The sequence below is a fragment of the Stegastes partitus genome, unplaced genomic scaffold (genome assembly GCF_000690725.1).
Source record: "Stegastes partitus isolate 25-593 unplaced genomic scaffold, Stegastes_partitus-1.0.2 Scaffold1264, whole genome shotgun sequence".
In the NCBI taxonomy this organism is placed as follows: domain Eukaryota; kingdom Metazoa; phylum Chordata; class Actinopteri; family Pomacentridae; genus Stegastes; species Stegastes partitus.
In genome coordinates, this window is record NW_007578995.1 from 30597 (window position 1) to 46959 (window position 16363).

At 37.9% G+C, this 16363-nt stretch overlaps 1 protein-coding gene across 1 annotated transcript in view; it reads right to left on the reverse strand.

Annotated features, from left to right (window-relative positions):
• LOC103369282 (kinesin-like protein KIF21A) overlaps positions 1-9925 on the reverse strand; it is a gene marked incomplete at its 3' end in the record, with an annotated part of 40513 nt that extends 30588 nt beyond the window's left edge. The window contains exon 1 of the mRNA XM_008297959.1: positions 9823-9925. Within this exon, the coding sequence (XP_008296181.1) occupies positions 9823-9866 (44 nt within the window). The remainder of the gene's footprint in view (positions 1-9822) is intronic.
• Positions 9926-16363: the final 6438 nt, after the last annotated feature.

Here is a 16363-nt window from a genome sequence, read left to right on the forward strand (position 1 = left end):
AACAAACTAAATTTTAAAAAACATCCACACCAAAAAATTTTTAGTTTTACAAATTAATTCTTTTACAAAGTTTGACTGTAAAATTACACAATTTTTGCTGCATTTAAATCAGTAAAACATCACTATTTTACAGGTATTTGATGTTATTTGAAAGAGAAATAATTCAGGAATGAAAAATAGTCAAGATCCCCCCCCAGTTTTAGTAAATGATAGATTATATTGAGTAAAATCACAGGAAATATGAATTTACATGTGAACAGTGACTGCAGCCCTTTTTATTAAACTCATAACAGCAAGTTAAAAATGATAATTTGTTTCTTTTTAAGTGTGTGATCATAAAAATATAAGATTTTTATTGTATTTAAATCACAAAAATAAATCATTTTAACAGACATCTGATGTTATTTGGAAGATAAATTATATATATTAAGCAAATGAGAAATGTTTTTTGTTTGTAATTTTATAAGTTTGACCTGTTTGGATAAATTACAGATAATATCCAGTAAAATTTAAGAAAAAATAATTAATTTTATACATTGACTGCAAACAAAAACAAACAAAAACCGGGTGAAACTGCCAATAACTTTCCAATTAATATATCTATAACTTTTACAAATTTGTCTTTTAATCTGTTTTATTGAATTTAAATCCACTAAAAATGTTGTTATTTTAAAGATTTTTGTCTTTATTTTTAACTATTTTCAACCATTATTGAACACAACAGCATTCCATCATTTTAGGTTTTTTTTAACTCTTGTGGCCTTTTTTTTTTATTATTATGTTTTTTACAGTGTTGGATAAATTATAAAACGCTTCAACAACACCTGAGGCTAAGCAGCTGAAGAATGTCAGTGGAGAGCTGATGAAGACGTGAACAGACTGAACAGAGAATCCACCTGAGAGAAGCTAACGAGGAACCAAACCCACAGAAACCAGTGACAGGTGCTCACAGACTCCCAGTAGAGCCACTGGGCCTTTGCTTGTTACGTAACCGAGACAAGAGAAGTGCAAACATCTGTCACATCCCCCAGCTTTCGTCTAGTCAAAGGCTTTGTTGGAGAGTAAATACTGAAAAGCTTCCTCTCTATTCTTAAGGGGACTTTAAAGGAATGCATTAATGCTTTTAAATGTTCCACCAGCAGCACCATGTTCTTATGTAACAACATGAAGCCAGCAGGTGGACTTCTACATGTGAGTCTAATGGTCGCCCAGAGCCACCGGAGGAACCAGGAGGAACCAGGAGGAACCAGAACGATGGAAGGATGTAAATAAAAAGAGGTAAAGTAGACGTTAGGCGCAGCCACAATGAGCAGCTACAGTCTGAAGCCACCACAACACAACAGGACTGTGGCTTCAGAGACAGAAGCTATTGTCCTGCAGCTGCTCTCGACATCTAGAGCCACTTCATCAGATCTCTATTCACTTCTAGGAGAGTTAAACAGCAAAAGGCGGGACAGAAATCCGTCTGTGCAGGAAGAATGTGTGTTTATAAGTCATTTAAAGGCCTGAACTGAAGATCTGGTTACACACGATCACAGCAAATTACACACAAATTACAAAGTCATCGTTAAGAGTTCAAAGAATCTCAAAAAATTGGTATTTAGTCGCATTTTGCAGTAAAGTTGAAAAGTAAAACAATTTTGTTTGGTGACGGTGTTCACAAGCAAACTTACACCATCTTTTACTGCCTTTAAATAAGTCAAAAAATCAAATTAGTTTATAGATATTTGCCATTATTTGAAAGAAAAACTATGTATGTTAGGAATTTTAAATGTTTTGTATTGAAAAATTAGTTTTTTTTTAAAACTGCTATTTCAGAGATTTTCCCTGTTTTGTTAAACTACAGATAATGTAGTAAAATGGAAAAAAAGGAAAGAAAAAAGCTTTAATTTACTATGTTTAATGTGAAATTACACCATTTTTACTGCATCTAAATCAGTAAAAAAACACTCATATTTTAATATCTTCCAGACAATTTCCTTTAGTAGAAAAATTCTGAATATTAATGATTTAAAAATGTTATAAACAGATAAAAATACTTCATTAATCCCCAATTGGAAATGTTATTTTTGTGCTATTTCACACATTTTTCCTGTTTTGCTAAATAGAACATAAAATCTGGTACAAGCACAGGAAGAGTATTAATTTACTATATTTAATGTTTAATTTTTACTGTATTTAAATCAGTAAAAATATACATATTTTATAGAGAAATTGTAAAAATTTAGGATTCAAAAATATATTTTTGTGCTATTTTACAGATTTTCTCTGTTTTGTTAAATATCAGATAATATCTGGTATAATCAGAAAACAAAGTGTAGATTACATGTTGACTGAGATGTTCTGTGGCTGATTATCATGTTTACATTATAAAGTTATTTATTTAGGCTATAATAAAGATGTTTTAACTGTCAGGTACAAGTTCTTGTAAGTTTTCCACGTACAAAGTGGGATTTTGGGTGAATTGTCAGTGAAGTTGGTGACAAAAACTTCAGAGCTTTCTGCAGAAGCTGAAGAAATAAATCACGACAACAACCTTGGACGTGTTTTCTCTGAGCCCGGTGTGGAAACAGGAACCACGACCCGCGAGTGACGCAGGACAATAAAGACGAGCGGGAAAGAGAATAAAACGAAGCCAGAGAGGGTCGTCTGCTGACTCAGCCTTTTAGTTTCCCCCCTAAAACTTCTGTCCTTCCACCGCCGTCCATTTGTGGGACCCCCGGTCGCCATGGTAACAGCTAAACCGGGGTCCAATCAGGCCGCCGAGGGGCTCCATCAAAGTTCTGACGGGTCAAAGGTTGGCGGGCAGGAAGGAGGGGAGAAGTGGCAGAGGATGGAGGCTGTCGTATATGACGATAAAACACCAACAAACACAACCGGCCGATACCAGCGCCGTGGAAACATTCCTCCCTGACAAGGACGGGCCGCTCCGATCACACGGGAGTCAAGGAGAAAGCTGTAAAAATAAGCTGCAATCATCGTTTTTTTTCCTACGTTGCTCTCTGTATTGGGTTTAACCTTTGCCGTGGCTGCTCGGACACAAACTTACTGGATATCTGCCGGATCACATGGCGACAGCAGCAGCAGCAGCAGCAGCAGCAGCAGCAGCTGGGCCGCAGCCGGCGCCGCTTTGTGTCTCAGTTCACTCGACTGGATTCATGAATATTTATAACGAATCCGCGCCTGGACGGCTTCGTGCACAAACATATGCACGATGCTTTTGTATCGCGGCAGCAGGCGAACAGGCCTTTGCCCTCAAACATAATCCACGGAGGTCAAAGGGGCGGGGCTTGTGCTAGACGGACACTCGGAGCGGCCAATGGGAGCACATCAGGGGATGGAGGTCTGGTTTGGGTTTCCTGTTTGATTTTTGCAGTGCAGTCTGTATTCAGTGATGTTTTTAAGCTTGTTTTTTGTTGTTTTCGAGCACAAATTTCACGACAGCAGATACGAGGACGTGAGCTAATTTGTTCTACTTGACCACCAGGTGGAATAAATACAATGAGTAATGATGCTAAATGGGTCAGTTTTCAGGCAACAACTGACACACTTTTCATGTGGTTATTTATTCTAATGTTTTCATGACGTACCGGTTGATCATTTTCTATATAAACACCACAACAGTAGCACAATTTAACATGACGTTTGTACTTATAAAGGTGGCATTTAAGGGATAGTTTGGCTTCTTTAAAGTGGGATTGTATGAAGAAGCAAACAGCAGAATCTGAACAGAAGCTCAGAAATGACGAGCTGTAGGTAGAGTTTGGTTTGCAGCCATGAAAAGAAAAGAAAAATCAACATGAGTTTAAGTGTATTTTGCCCCCAGACGTCCCTTCCTGACGGAGAACTGAAGACGTATCGATCTCTTTACAGCCACCAGACTCCACTGATAAAAACAGTAATGTTGACCTGCAGAACACAAGAGCTGATGTTCTGTTATTGTGTGACTTCAGTGTTGTGTTGATGCATTAGTTCATCAGACAACAGCACAAACTGACTGATCAAGGCAGCAGTAAACCAGCAACTTCCATTTTTTTGCAAGATAAAATGCTGAAATTATTATTTTCTTGAGAGTTTTTGGCTGTGATTTTTGAAACAATTTTCAGTTATTTTCCATATTTTTTCCTCTTTTTTATTGATTCACACATTAGTCATCAAAAAAACAGGCAAAAACTTCAAATAATGACTAAAAATCTGTGTTTTTATAAATGGCAATTCACTCTTTTTACAGTGTTTGACCATAAAATGACTATTTTTACAGTGTAAATCAGTCAAAAATATAATTTTACAAATTTCTGTTGATATTTTAAAAAAATAATAATTGTATATCAAGGAACTAAAAGATCATAAATGATGTTTGACCATAGAATTACATTATTTTTATTGTATTTAAATAATCCAAAAACATCTTGATATAGATATTTTCTGTTGTTTGGAAGAAAATTGATGTAAAGTAAAGATTTAAAAATGGTAAAAATAAAATACCCCTATTTTATAGATGTCCTATGTTTTCTATTCTAATTAATATCTGGTAAGGTTACAGAAAAAAAATGTATGTTAACCTAAACCATCTATTGTTATTTGTTCTTTTACAACTTTAACTATAAAATTACACCATTTCCTGTATTTAAAATCAGCCAAAAATATATTGTTGTACAGATATTTGCTGTTATTTGAAAAAAAAAAAAAAAAGTATATTAAGGAGGTAAATATGGTATTTTTCCAGCTATTTTACATATTTTGTTTAATTACAGATAATATTTAGTATAATCAAAGAAAAACTGTAGATAATGTAACCCATATAAACCATCCCTTTAAACCATACTTTGTTTTTACATAAATGTACCAGACAGAATATTTTAAAGTTGAATAATAAACTGCAGGACAGTGATTCTGTTTCTCAGCAGATAATGTCAATTTCTGCCGATGCAACTGAAACACAAGCAGATTTGATCCTCCTGCTGCAGCCTGTAGAAGTCCCTACAACTTCTAAAAGATAATTAAAAATGCATTTTTAAAAGCACTCACTGCAACTCCTCTAATTAAAAAGGAAAACTAAGCAGGAAACCTGATCCCTCTCTGGCTAATTCTGGCTGCAGGTTCTCAATTATTAAAGCTTCAAGGATATGGACGGACTAATACATCACCGGACCGGCTCCTTCAGGCAAAGCCTCGGATCAACCTTTAACTTTTTCGTGGAATATGTGTGAGGAGCTGCTCATGCATGGCCGTGCGTGACGTTACGTAAGGTCTGGTGGCTCGAGGGAAAACCCAGAAAACACGAAATATCTGCAGAAACATCCAACAGCTGAAGAGTGCCCCATCTGTCAGGTGTGAATCTTCAAAACCCCAAAGACAACAGCAAAGCAAACACATCTAAGATCCATCAACAAGCAATTTCTCTTTCTAAAAAAAACAACACAAAGCAAACAGATTTTCAGGTTACGTCATCTTTCCAGTCATAAATCAAGAAGAAACAAAAACTGCTCTGTGATTCCGTCCCTCTGTTTGGGCTCCAGGGATCCGACTTTTCTTGTTCTGACTGTTACCACAAAAAAAAAAGAAAAAGAAGATGATAAAGGAGCATTTCATCACTCGGAGCTCTTGTGATGGGGATTAGGAGGCCGCTAACAGACAGCATTAAGCTCCGCAGGCTGAGGCAGGTACACGTTGGCAACCTGCTACCTGATTACTGACAACACACACACACACACACACACACACACACACACAGCTAAACTAAACTATTACAGAGGTGGAAAAAAAAGCTGACAGTCGAAATCTTTAAGAAACTCGAAAGCCCCAAAATAATTAGGATGTTGCCACGGCGATTAATCGAGTCGAAAACAGCGACGTGAGGGTACGGCGTGAAGGCTGTGATTTATTGGCGACTTCCAGTTATCATCGATTATACTTTCAGCTACAGATGGCCTCCAGCTTCATCAGCAGCGATTGTTTAATTTAAAAAAATATCTTTATATTTGTTCCCACAGTGAGTCCAATGGTTGCTTAACGCCGCATTTTGGGTTCTTCTGTCTCGTCTTTATGTCGTTTTTAAAGTTTGGAGTAGCACAGACATATGAGAAAAGCTTAAAAAAAAGCATCAAACTGAGGAAATTATTGCTGTCAAGTCTCCGTTTGCTGTTTTCCCAAGTGAAAATACAGAAAAAGCTCAAACCTGCACATCGTAGCCTCGACCATTATCAGCTCAGTGCAGTTTGTGTGTGGACAAGCATAATTACAGCAGCAGTGCAGAACAGCAGGACTGTCGCAGTTATTATAAAATCACCTGATTTAATCAGTTGACCACAATCATTTTGCATAATCGTTAGAATCACTTACATTCACATGTATAAAAAAAACAGCTCGAAGAAACTAGCTGAAATGTCATATTTTAGTCGTTATTTTTACACCTATTTATTTACGTCCCCTTCTTCAGCTAGGGTTTAATGGCATCAGCGGGGCATTTAGTTCTAAAATGTGACCTTTCTAATGACATTAACGCCACAGATTTAGTTGAAAAATCACAGCAAAGTTAATCAATAAAGGAAAGTCCGACATTTGCAGCGAAACGGTGGCGGTCAATGGCGCTAGCACAACTACCTAAAGCTAAAAAAAAAAATGTACAAAAAAAAGACACTTACATCATTAAATTGTTAATTATAACAGTCGTTCAATGAAAATGTTGTATATTAAAGCTTTATTTTAGCTACATTTGCATTAATATATTGATTTGGCCACTTGCAGAGTCATTACAGTCATTTGTTTAGCATTTACTGTGTTTGAGGCTAACATGTTAGCACGCACATGCCTATTTATAGATATAACAGAAACTTCGTATTTATTTAAAGCTTGTTGTGCTAACAAAATTAAGCTCAATAGTCACTCACATTTTCTTTTATGTATATAGAAAACTCCTAAAATAACTATTTGTAGCTTATTTATTGCTCCGCTATGTTCACTAGCTAGCTGCTAACTGCTAGCTAGTGAACATAACTGCTTGTCCGTCAGCTGTTTGGTACCGGACGAGCAGTTATGTTCATTAGCTAGATGCTAACTGCTCATCAGCAAACATAACTGCTTGTTCGTCAGCTGTTTGCTACCAGACGAGCAGTTATGTTCACTAGCTAGCTGCTAACTGCTAGCTAGCGAACATAACTGCTTGTCCGTCAGCTGTTCGGTACCGGACAGGCAGCATACAGTCACTGTAGCGGAGTTCATTTACTTAAAAATAGCTGCCTGACGCTTTAACAAAAAAAAAGTTTGGCTGAACAAATCTTTAAAGTCGAGTTGGTAAACCAAAACAATCAACTGACAAATGCAAACAAGATGAAGCTGCTCATACAAACGTCAACTTTTAAACTGCACACAGGCATCAGATCCACTGTTTATAAAAGAAATACTGATTAGAGCAGCTTTAACTTTGACTTTTTTACGTTTAAATGTATTTTTTTCTGAAAATGTCTTTCTAAACAAGCGATATTTTGTCTTACAATAGTAGAAAAAGAACCACTATACAGTTTAATATTCATACATAAACTGCCCACCACAGGTCTGTCTATACATATCTACTGGATCTAGGTCAGGACTTTGACTCGACCATTTCCAAACATTAACTTTAACTGTTCTTCGGTGGAGCCACTCGTGTGCCGAGGGTTGTTGCCTGGCTGCATGACCCACTTTCTACGATTCACTGGAACAATTCAGAAGTCATCGTTCACATAATTACGGCCGTGATGCGGAAGAACAGGCCCGCTGCATGATGCTGCCACCGCCGTGCTTCACACATGGGATAAGGTTGTTAACATAACGCTCCTTATTTAAACCAAAAAGACCCATTTTGGTCTCATCTGTTCACACAACACTTTCCAAAAGCCTTCTAGTAGCAGCTTTTCTCCTTCCACACCGGTATTGTTCAAGTGTTGAGAACCGTTGGGGATGCTGGTGGTGGTCTTTGGTTTTCATCCATTTGTACGCGGCATGCCTGACTGCTTATTGGTGGAAACTCTTTACAGATAAATCAGGAACCTTTTCCAGCTTGACGAACATCAACAACTCCTCGGAAATCCATGATGCACTTCCACAAATGTGCTTCGAGGATCGGATACATCCCAGTTAACTACATAGAACACACTACACAGTCATACCTGATTGATTGAAAACTACAGACGCTCAAATTAACTCAAAACCTGATAGGTTCTTACACTTTTTCCGCTCAAAGACATGAGATTGGATCATTTTCCTCAATAAATAATCACCTACGTTAAATGTTTTTAGAGTTCCCTTTATCGACTTTTGATGTTTCCAGTCATATTTACACAGAAACACAGAAAACAACAGATTTTAATTAAACTAAAAAGCACATTTTATGTTATATTTGTGGTGGAGGAAGGTGCCTTTGAGCGATCCAGGAAAATTAATGCACTTTGTGAGCTCGCAGTTTAAGGTCAGCGTGACAGTAAGTGGATCACCTTTGTGCAGAAGAAAGAGGGATTATTCTCAGGTGGCTCCGCTGACCTGAGCAGAGAGCAGACTCTTAATTAAATGCAGAATCACGGTGGTGAATTAATGACCGCTAGTTTTGTGAACAAAATGTTTCTCCTTTGACCTTTAGCTCCCTCAGTTTGTGCATTTATCACATAAAAGAGGAGATAAAAACCTTTACATTGTGCAACCTCAACATGTCTACTGAGGGCAGGGTGGGTGTTGTCAGCTAATAAACTAATCACTGACTATTTTTGATAATCGGTTTGAGTCATTTTTAAGCAATATGAGTCAAAAATGTTCCTCAAGTTTCTTAAATTTGAACATTTTCTGGTTTCTTTACTCCTCTGTGATGGTAAACTTACTTCATTTTGGGCTTTAGGAGACACTTTCTGGACCAAATATCTGCTCAAAAGTTGCAGCCAAACTGCAGAACAACTGATGACCCACGAGGGAATGAATGAATTCATGAATGAAAGAACAAACCAGTGGGACCACAAATGGAAACCCAACCTGCAAACAAGACCGCACAGCTCTCCAAATAATTCATGAGCCTGAGCTTTCCAAATAAAAACCCCAATTACAACAGGCAGGTAAGAGATGATTTCCTATATGAAAAGCAGCTTAGCTAATCTCACAATATGAGCAGAACGAAAGAACCTGGCTGATTATTTATTATCTGTGCAGCGGAGAGGCTTGTAAACTGAGTTGGCTCAGTAAACAGAGTTCTGGGTCAAAGTCTGAATGCACAACAACAAGCAGAGAAGAAGGGAAACATGAGAGGGAGGCGCTTTTGTCCTCTCTCTCCCTGTTCCACTCAGTCCACATGACATTTCAGGTTTCAGCGCACACATTTACAGCCCTATCATGTCACTGCATTGATGCTCTCATTGATCTGTTGTGTGCTACAGTGTCTGGGCCTTTGTTTGATTCCACTAAAACCAGTGATCGGACTGTGGTTGTATCCCAGTTTGTCTGTCCTGAGGGGACAAGGGTCAGATCAGCATGATACAGCAAATGTATGAAGCTCTCTGGAAGCCCCTGAACACTGAGGTGTAAAATAATGCGTGTTGTTCTGACCACAAGAGGATTTACTCTCCCCTAATCCCAGCTTCATCTTCATTCATAAATCCACTGCGAGGCATGTGCAGGTGTTAACAAAAGAAGCTGCGTAAAATCTGAGGAGAAGAGCGTCAAAATAAAAGGACTAAATTATGTGGGTTTTGTTTGCAATCCTGGGTGCTGGAGATAATAAAAGCAGGGATTATAACAAATGCATGTTCCTGAAAGCAGGTGTGCCACAGGAGCATCTTTGGAGAGGAGGGTCAGCATCCTTACCTCAGGGCGACGCGCACCGAGCTCTCATCCGGCGCGCCGCTCATGGTGTCACCGCGCGTAAAAATAGCTTGATTTCCCTTTTTCCTTTATCCTCTTAGAAGACAAGACAGCGCCGCGGGCCCCCTCCCTCCCTTCCCGACACCTCTCACTAATAAAGCCTTCTATCTTGAGCCTCCGCCGCCGCTTTCACCTCCGAGACGCCCGCTTGGATACGAGGCGCATGATTTTTACGCCACGGAGCGGCCGTTGGTGAGGGCGGGTTTTTTTTTTTTATTGGGTTTCCATGCTTGGTTCGGCGCGTTTCAGGCTCCGGCCGGTGGTAAAAGCCTGTCCAGCGGGCATCGTCGCAGCCTCCAGGCCGGGTGGAGCGCGCTGTTTGTGGGAGAGCCAGGATCCGCTCAGCGTGTGAGTCTCCAAGACGTAATCAGACTCCTCCTCCTCCCGAGCTGTACCAAGCAGACAGACGGACAGGGGAGGACCGGAGGCACAGCAGCATCAGAGCTGGATCATCATATTAATGCTCTGTGCGCTTTAAGAGGGATGTGGAAGCAGAGGAGAGGAGATAAATGACAAATAATCTGTACTTTGTCTCTCAGAAAGGCTCAGAGACTCCCTCTAATAGAAATCAGACTTTATGGGTCGAAAAAAAGACCATGAGAGACACTGGAAAAACTCATTCTGTTAAAAATAATAATAATTAAAAAAAATAAAATAATAAAATAAAATAAAATAATAAAAATAAAATAAAATAAATAGAAAAATAATAACAATAGAAAATATGGTGTCAGAAAAAATACTTTAAAAAATGCTGTAGTATTCAAAAACTAAAAATGATAAAATAACAGCAAATATCTGTAAAATAATATTTTCATATTACATAACTATAGTGAAATTATGTAATTTTAAAATCCCACATTGTTAAAGATGAACTTACTGTTTGTGTTTCTTTTTTGCTGAGATTTTACCAGATATTATCTGCAATTTAACAAAACATGGAAAATCTGTTCAGCAATAGTAGATAGTAAAAATAATATTATTTAAGAATAAACTGTTTATTCAGATTATTTTTTATATGTGACTTTACAGAAACATCTTGTAAATAGTGTATATGTTATTAAATATTATGTAATATAATTATATATATTTTTTGCTTTAATTAACAGTTTATTATTGTATTTATAATCACAAGCCGTTGTCCATTAACTGCAGTTTTACTGTTAATATTTACAATTTATTCAATAATTTTACAAATAAAAATAAAACTATTTTCTAGAAAAAGACAGAAATTTTATGGTTATTCGTCGTTACACATTTTAAATATTATTTGACATTAGACATATAGATTGACTGTCAATTTTCTACTTTTTAAAAAATATTTTTGTGTATTTCAAAAATAATAAGGAAAAAAAAAAAGAGGAAAAACTCCACAGATTTTTTATTTTCTTTACTGTGTATTTAAAAGTACACAGTAAAAGTAAAGATAATACACAATTAAAAGTGTGTTTATTTTTTTTGCATTGCTTATTTTAACTTAAAAAAAAATCCATAGACTGTATTGGGATCATCAAACTAAAAGCAAGTCTTACAAGAAGGAGGGCAGATTTTATATTCGAAACCTGTAGCGATATAAAGACTACAACAAAATAAATCAATTAAAAACTCCCATCAAATCAAACTAAAGTCCATTCTGCTTTTATTTAATATGAAACCACTGTCCTACATTTCCTTGACTTCATGGCGTCCTGAGTTATTGATCCTGGCTGCTGACATGCTGCCATCTAGTGCTCCATTTATGCTACTGCACTGTTAGAGTGATGTGGGACCCAACAACCAGCAGATGGCTTCAAGCATGTTTGCTGTGACCTAATTTCACTCCACCTTCTCTTCATCACAGCATGTTTGCAGCTAGCAGTCAGACATCTTTAATGATCTATTTAGCAGCTCCTGGATCTTAAGATAACAGACGACGGAACATTTTGAACCAAAGTCAGTGAGCAGGATGGAAACATGGCTGTTTATCAAATTCATCACATCAGATTTAGTTAGTATCTAAAATTTATACAACAAATTCTGAAGGAAACTTTTACGAAAGCTAGAAATCTTGTAAATTCAGTGTTGAAATTATCCATGTAAATATCGCTAATTAGTCAAACTGATTACCACATGGGGGGGTAAAAGCTGATTTTCACTTTGAAAGATATCAGACATCCTCGGTACAAAACCAGACACGACAGAACAAAGAAACATAGCCATCGATTTGAATTTCAGTATTTAAGTCAGGCTGCGTACCACCGAGAACAACAAGTAAAACAAATCTGAAAATTCAGTTTCAGCATCTTGATTATGCAAATTAAAAAGCTTCTTAATTAATTAAGCAAAACTTCCAAATATCATCAGTTCTAGAAGTGATCATTTCAGCTTGTTCAGTTAGCATCAATGCTTTTTAGTTCAGTTTTAAGGGTTTTGGGTGAATTTATATGTGGTATAGGAGTGTTGAAGGTGAAGAGAAGCCTTGGAAGTAAAAACTAGACGTACCTCAACCAGGGTCCAACACAGACATCCAGGCAGCTGTTGGTGGGATCAGGTGCATCCAGTCCTGCTTCTGTTCCTTGTGGACCAGGAGTCTTTCAAACATTTAGCTGGTTTTTGGTTCCAAAGCTGTTCCATTAACTTTAATGCATCACAGTTTAAAGATAAATAGAAGCTGGATTGGTCTTCCTGAAATCTCCTTTTCCCAACTCCCCTCACTCTTGTCCTCCATGTTGCTTTAGTTAGCATCTCAGCTAACAGGTGTGTCTGATTTATGACCTCACTTCCTCCCTACATGTCCTGTCAGGTACGAAAAAAAGGGTGATTCTGTCAGTTTTAGTTTCCTTCTTTTCTTCAGTTACTTCCTGTATAACACATTTACATTATAAAGTGGCAGGAATTTTTTTTGGCCTGATGTCAAAACTGAATTCAGAGCCACCAATTTTATAAATACCATTGCGACCAAAGGTTTATGTACACATATGGTGGCAGTCTAGAGTTTCCAATGGTTCCTAATTGGAGTTTTCAATGTTAGAATCTTTGAAACTCCTGCGTCTCATAAAAAACAATTATGGTTCTTTCATAGATTTAATGAAGGTCTTCTGGAAACACGATGAAATCTACTGGGTCAAAAATATACATACAGCACTGCTAATATTTGGTACAATATCCCTCGGCCGGTTACCTCAGTTAGGTGCTTTTGACAGCCGTCCACAAGTATCTGGTTGCATCTTTGAACTCTCCTCTTGACAGAATTGGTGCAGTCTAACGACCTTTGTTGGCTTTCTGGACAGACTTGTTTCTTCATCACAGTCCACAGGCTCTTGATGGGGTTTAAGTCAAGACTTTGATTTCTTTACCACTTTTGATGTGTGTTTGGGGTCATTGTCTTGCTGAAACACTCAACTGAATCCAAGACCAACCTACTGGCTGATGACTTCGGGGTTTCCCGAAGAATCTGGAGGTAATCTTCCTTTTACTTTGTGTCAACGTTATAAGGATAATACTGCCATGATAGTGCCACCGCCATGCTTGATGGTAGGTTTGGTGTCCTTTGGGTTAAAGGCCTCCACTTCGCTCCTCCAAACTGCTACACAGTGGTTTTCAAAGTCTAAGGCTAAACTTTTAGGTTTACTCACTCAATTCCTGGATCATGATTTTGTCATTTGATTCCACAGGCGATCAAAAACAAAACAGCCCAAAATTGCTGTTTAACATAACTTCTGACCACATCAAAGACATGAAAAATACCTCTTTGGTGGCATTTATTAGTTTCTGACTCTGGAAAAGTGTGTAAACAACAAAATTCCTCTAAATTTCTGAATCTTTAAACTATCTCTTTCACTAAAAAACATATTGAGGCTGTTCTATGTGATCTCCTCTTGATAATCAGAGTAATATTTCCTCACATCCATCTATTGAGCCTCATCAGAAAATGTCAAGAGGCTCCTCTGGAGACTTATTTTGTAATTGTGTCCATTGTGACTATTTTATCTTTTGTTTTTGTTGTTTTACGTCTTGTTTGAGTCATTTTATTTCATTTTTGTGTCTCCTTTGCATTGTTTTTTTTGTCTTACCAGCATTATCTTGTGCCTCAGCTTTGTCATTTTGTCACTTTTGTTGTTTTGAGACAAATTTTGCCTTCAATTCAAACCATCAGTCTTTCTCGCAGCCTGTTGTTACTCGTCATTCTTGTTTGTAGCTCCACAAAAGCATCAGATTTCACAGTTTATGACCATATGTACAGTTCAGAATCTGGGTGCTGATGCTTCTATTTGTAATCAACAGAATCACCCGCTATTAAAATAAAACAACAGCTCAAAGCTCATCAACCACCTACATGAGCTAAAAATAACCCCATTAATCACTTACGGTATTTTTAAAGTCGACGCCTTTGCTGGAGAAACACGGCACAAACATGGAAGGACTCAGTTTTTCGAGGTCGCACTGTATTGTTTTATTTACAAGAAAAATACATCTTCATCTCTCGTCGTAAAGTGACCTTAGCGTGGGATTTCTGAGCAGATGACATGACGGTTGAGGTTAAAGAATACAGAATCCTACACGTGACACTAAAGAGATAAAGAAGGTTTGCTGTTAGAGGAATTCAAAAATATAAAACAGTTACATGGAGCGGGAGTTTGGGTTTAAAACAGACCTCTCTCTTTAAAGTAATTGTGAAGAAACTGTAGCAATCCCCGGCTTTAAGGGAGAATCAATGCATGCTGGTCTGTGGTACGTCGCGGTCGTATCGATTACCTCAAAAAATTTGCTATGACATCCTGAAATGTAGACATCGACTCGACCGTCCCGTACCGTTGGAGGAAATTTCAAACTGAGAAGCATCTTTCTGTCCCGTAATCCCAGTTCACACACCACATGTACAGCAAATCTAAATGGTTAAAACCACACTGTGGCTCTAATAAAGTACCGCAACATGCACTATCAACACAATCAGAAAATGACCAATTGTCAACCAAAAAAAATAGAAGAAACTCCTACGAGCTGACCGAGCGTATTCTTCCTGACCTTAGGAGTTCATCGTTATCGTACATGGGGGATACATTCAACCTGTTACTTACAATTGGGATGATAGACTGAGAAAGCGTCGGTATCAAAGTGTCGGGGATGGTCAACTTGTATCGATAAGAACCGATGAGGTGCCGCTGCTAGAAGCCAAACAGACCATGCTGACATATTTCAAGTGCAAATTAGCAGCCGTATGTGAAAGAAAGTTGGAAAAAGTGAGGGAATATTAAACCTGCTGTTGCTATCTTTGGTCACTTGGGGGCAGCAGAAACAAGCTGCACACACGACATTGACCCATTATCACCTTTTCAGTTAGTAAACAATGTTTTTTTTACAAATCCAGCAGCTACAGGTGCTAACATTCCCTCTCCTCCCCAGCTTTTATATGCAGTAATACCTGCTCCATTGATAAATAACTCACAAGTGAGCAGTTCACTGGTTAAAGAGCCCATATTATGCTCATTTAGAGGTTCATTATTTCATTTTGGGGTCTACTACAATATATTTGCATGCTTTAATGTTGAAAAACACATCCTTTGTCTTATACTGTACATTGCTGCAGAATTTCTTCTCACTTTCTGTCTTAAATGCGTCGTTTTAGCTCCCATCTACTCCCCGTCTGCTGGCCTGATGAAAGCGAGGTAATGTTGGTTAAGGATTCAGATCTGCGAGGAACAAGGCAAGACGTGGAGTCCTCACAGGAGCAGCTCTGGTGAGGAAATAATGGCGGCTGCTAGGAAGCGACTTGTTTGTTTTTTTTGAGGCCAAACGAGCCGCTAGGCAGCCGTTATGCAAATTAGAGAGTGACTAACTCATTAGCGAGGCCAATCACAGCCATACTGGAATCAGAATATATGTCGTTCGATATTTATGGTTATTTTAAATAACATAAAACATAATGCAGAAAAAGAGGCTTGGGATTAGTGAAAAATGGTGACATTATATCGTTTGTGCTCCAACTCCGAAGCTGCTAGCTAGTTTGTGAAATACATTTCCTGGAAAGTTAATAAATGAAAACAAATAATGTTCTGTTTTCAAACTTATGCCAACAAAGCCACATCCCTGATAACTATCATGTCACTCATGCTTAAATGACATCTGTTTGCTAAGTTAGCAATGTGGCTAACTTAAACAGGTTAGCATCTGAGCAGCTCTTCCAATTAATTTTGCAGCTCTGCAGATGACAGCGTGTTGAGCCTGTCGAGTGTTAACATGGGACACTGGAAAGCAATAAACAACATATCCGCCTTTTAACCTCCCCATCACGTCACTCACGCTTGTCAAATTTGTTTGATAAATTACCTTTTTAGCAAACCAGCTACTTTCCAAAGCTAGCCAATGTAGCTACTTTACCAGCTTGTCAGTTGAGCAGAAGCCAATGTGTTAGCATCGAAGCTAACTAATGCTACCATTAGCCTGTTACAGACTCACAGTTAAACACACCTTCCAAGCCAAACAATTCCAGTCACTACATTTATAAAAA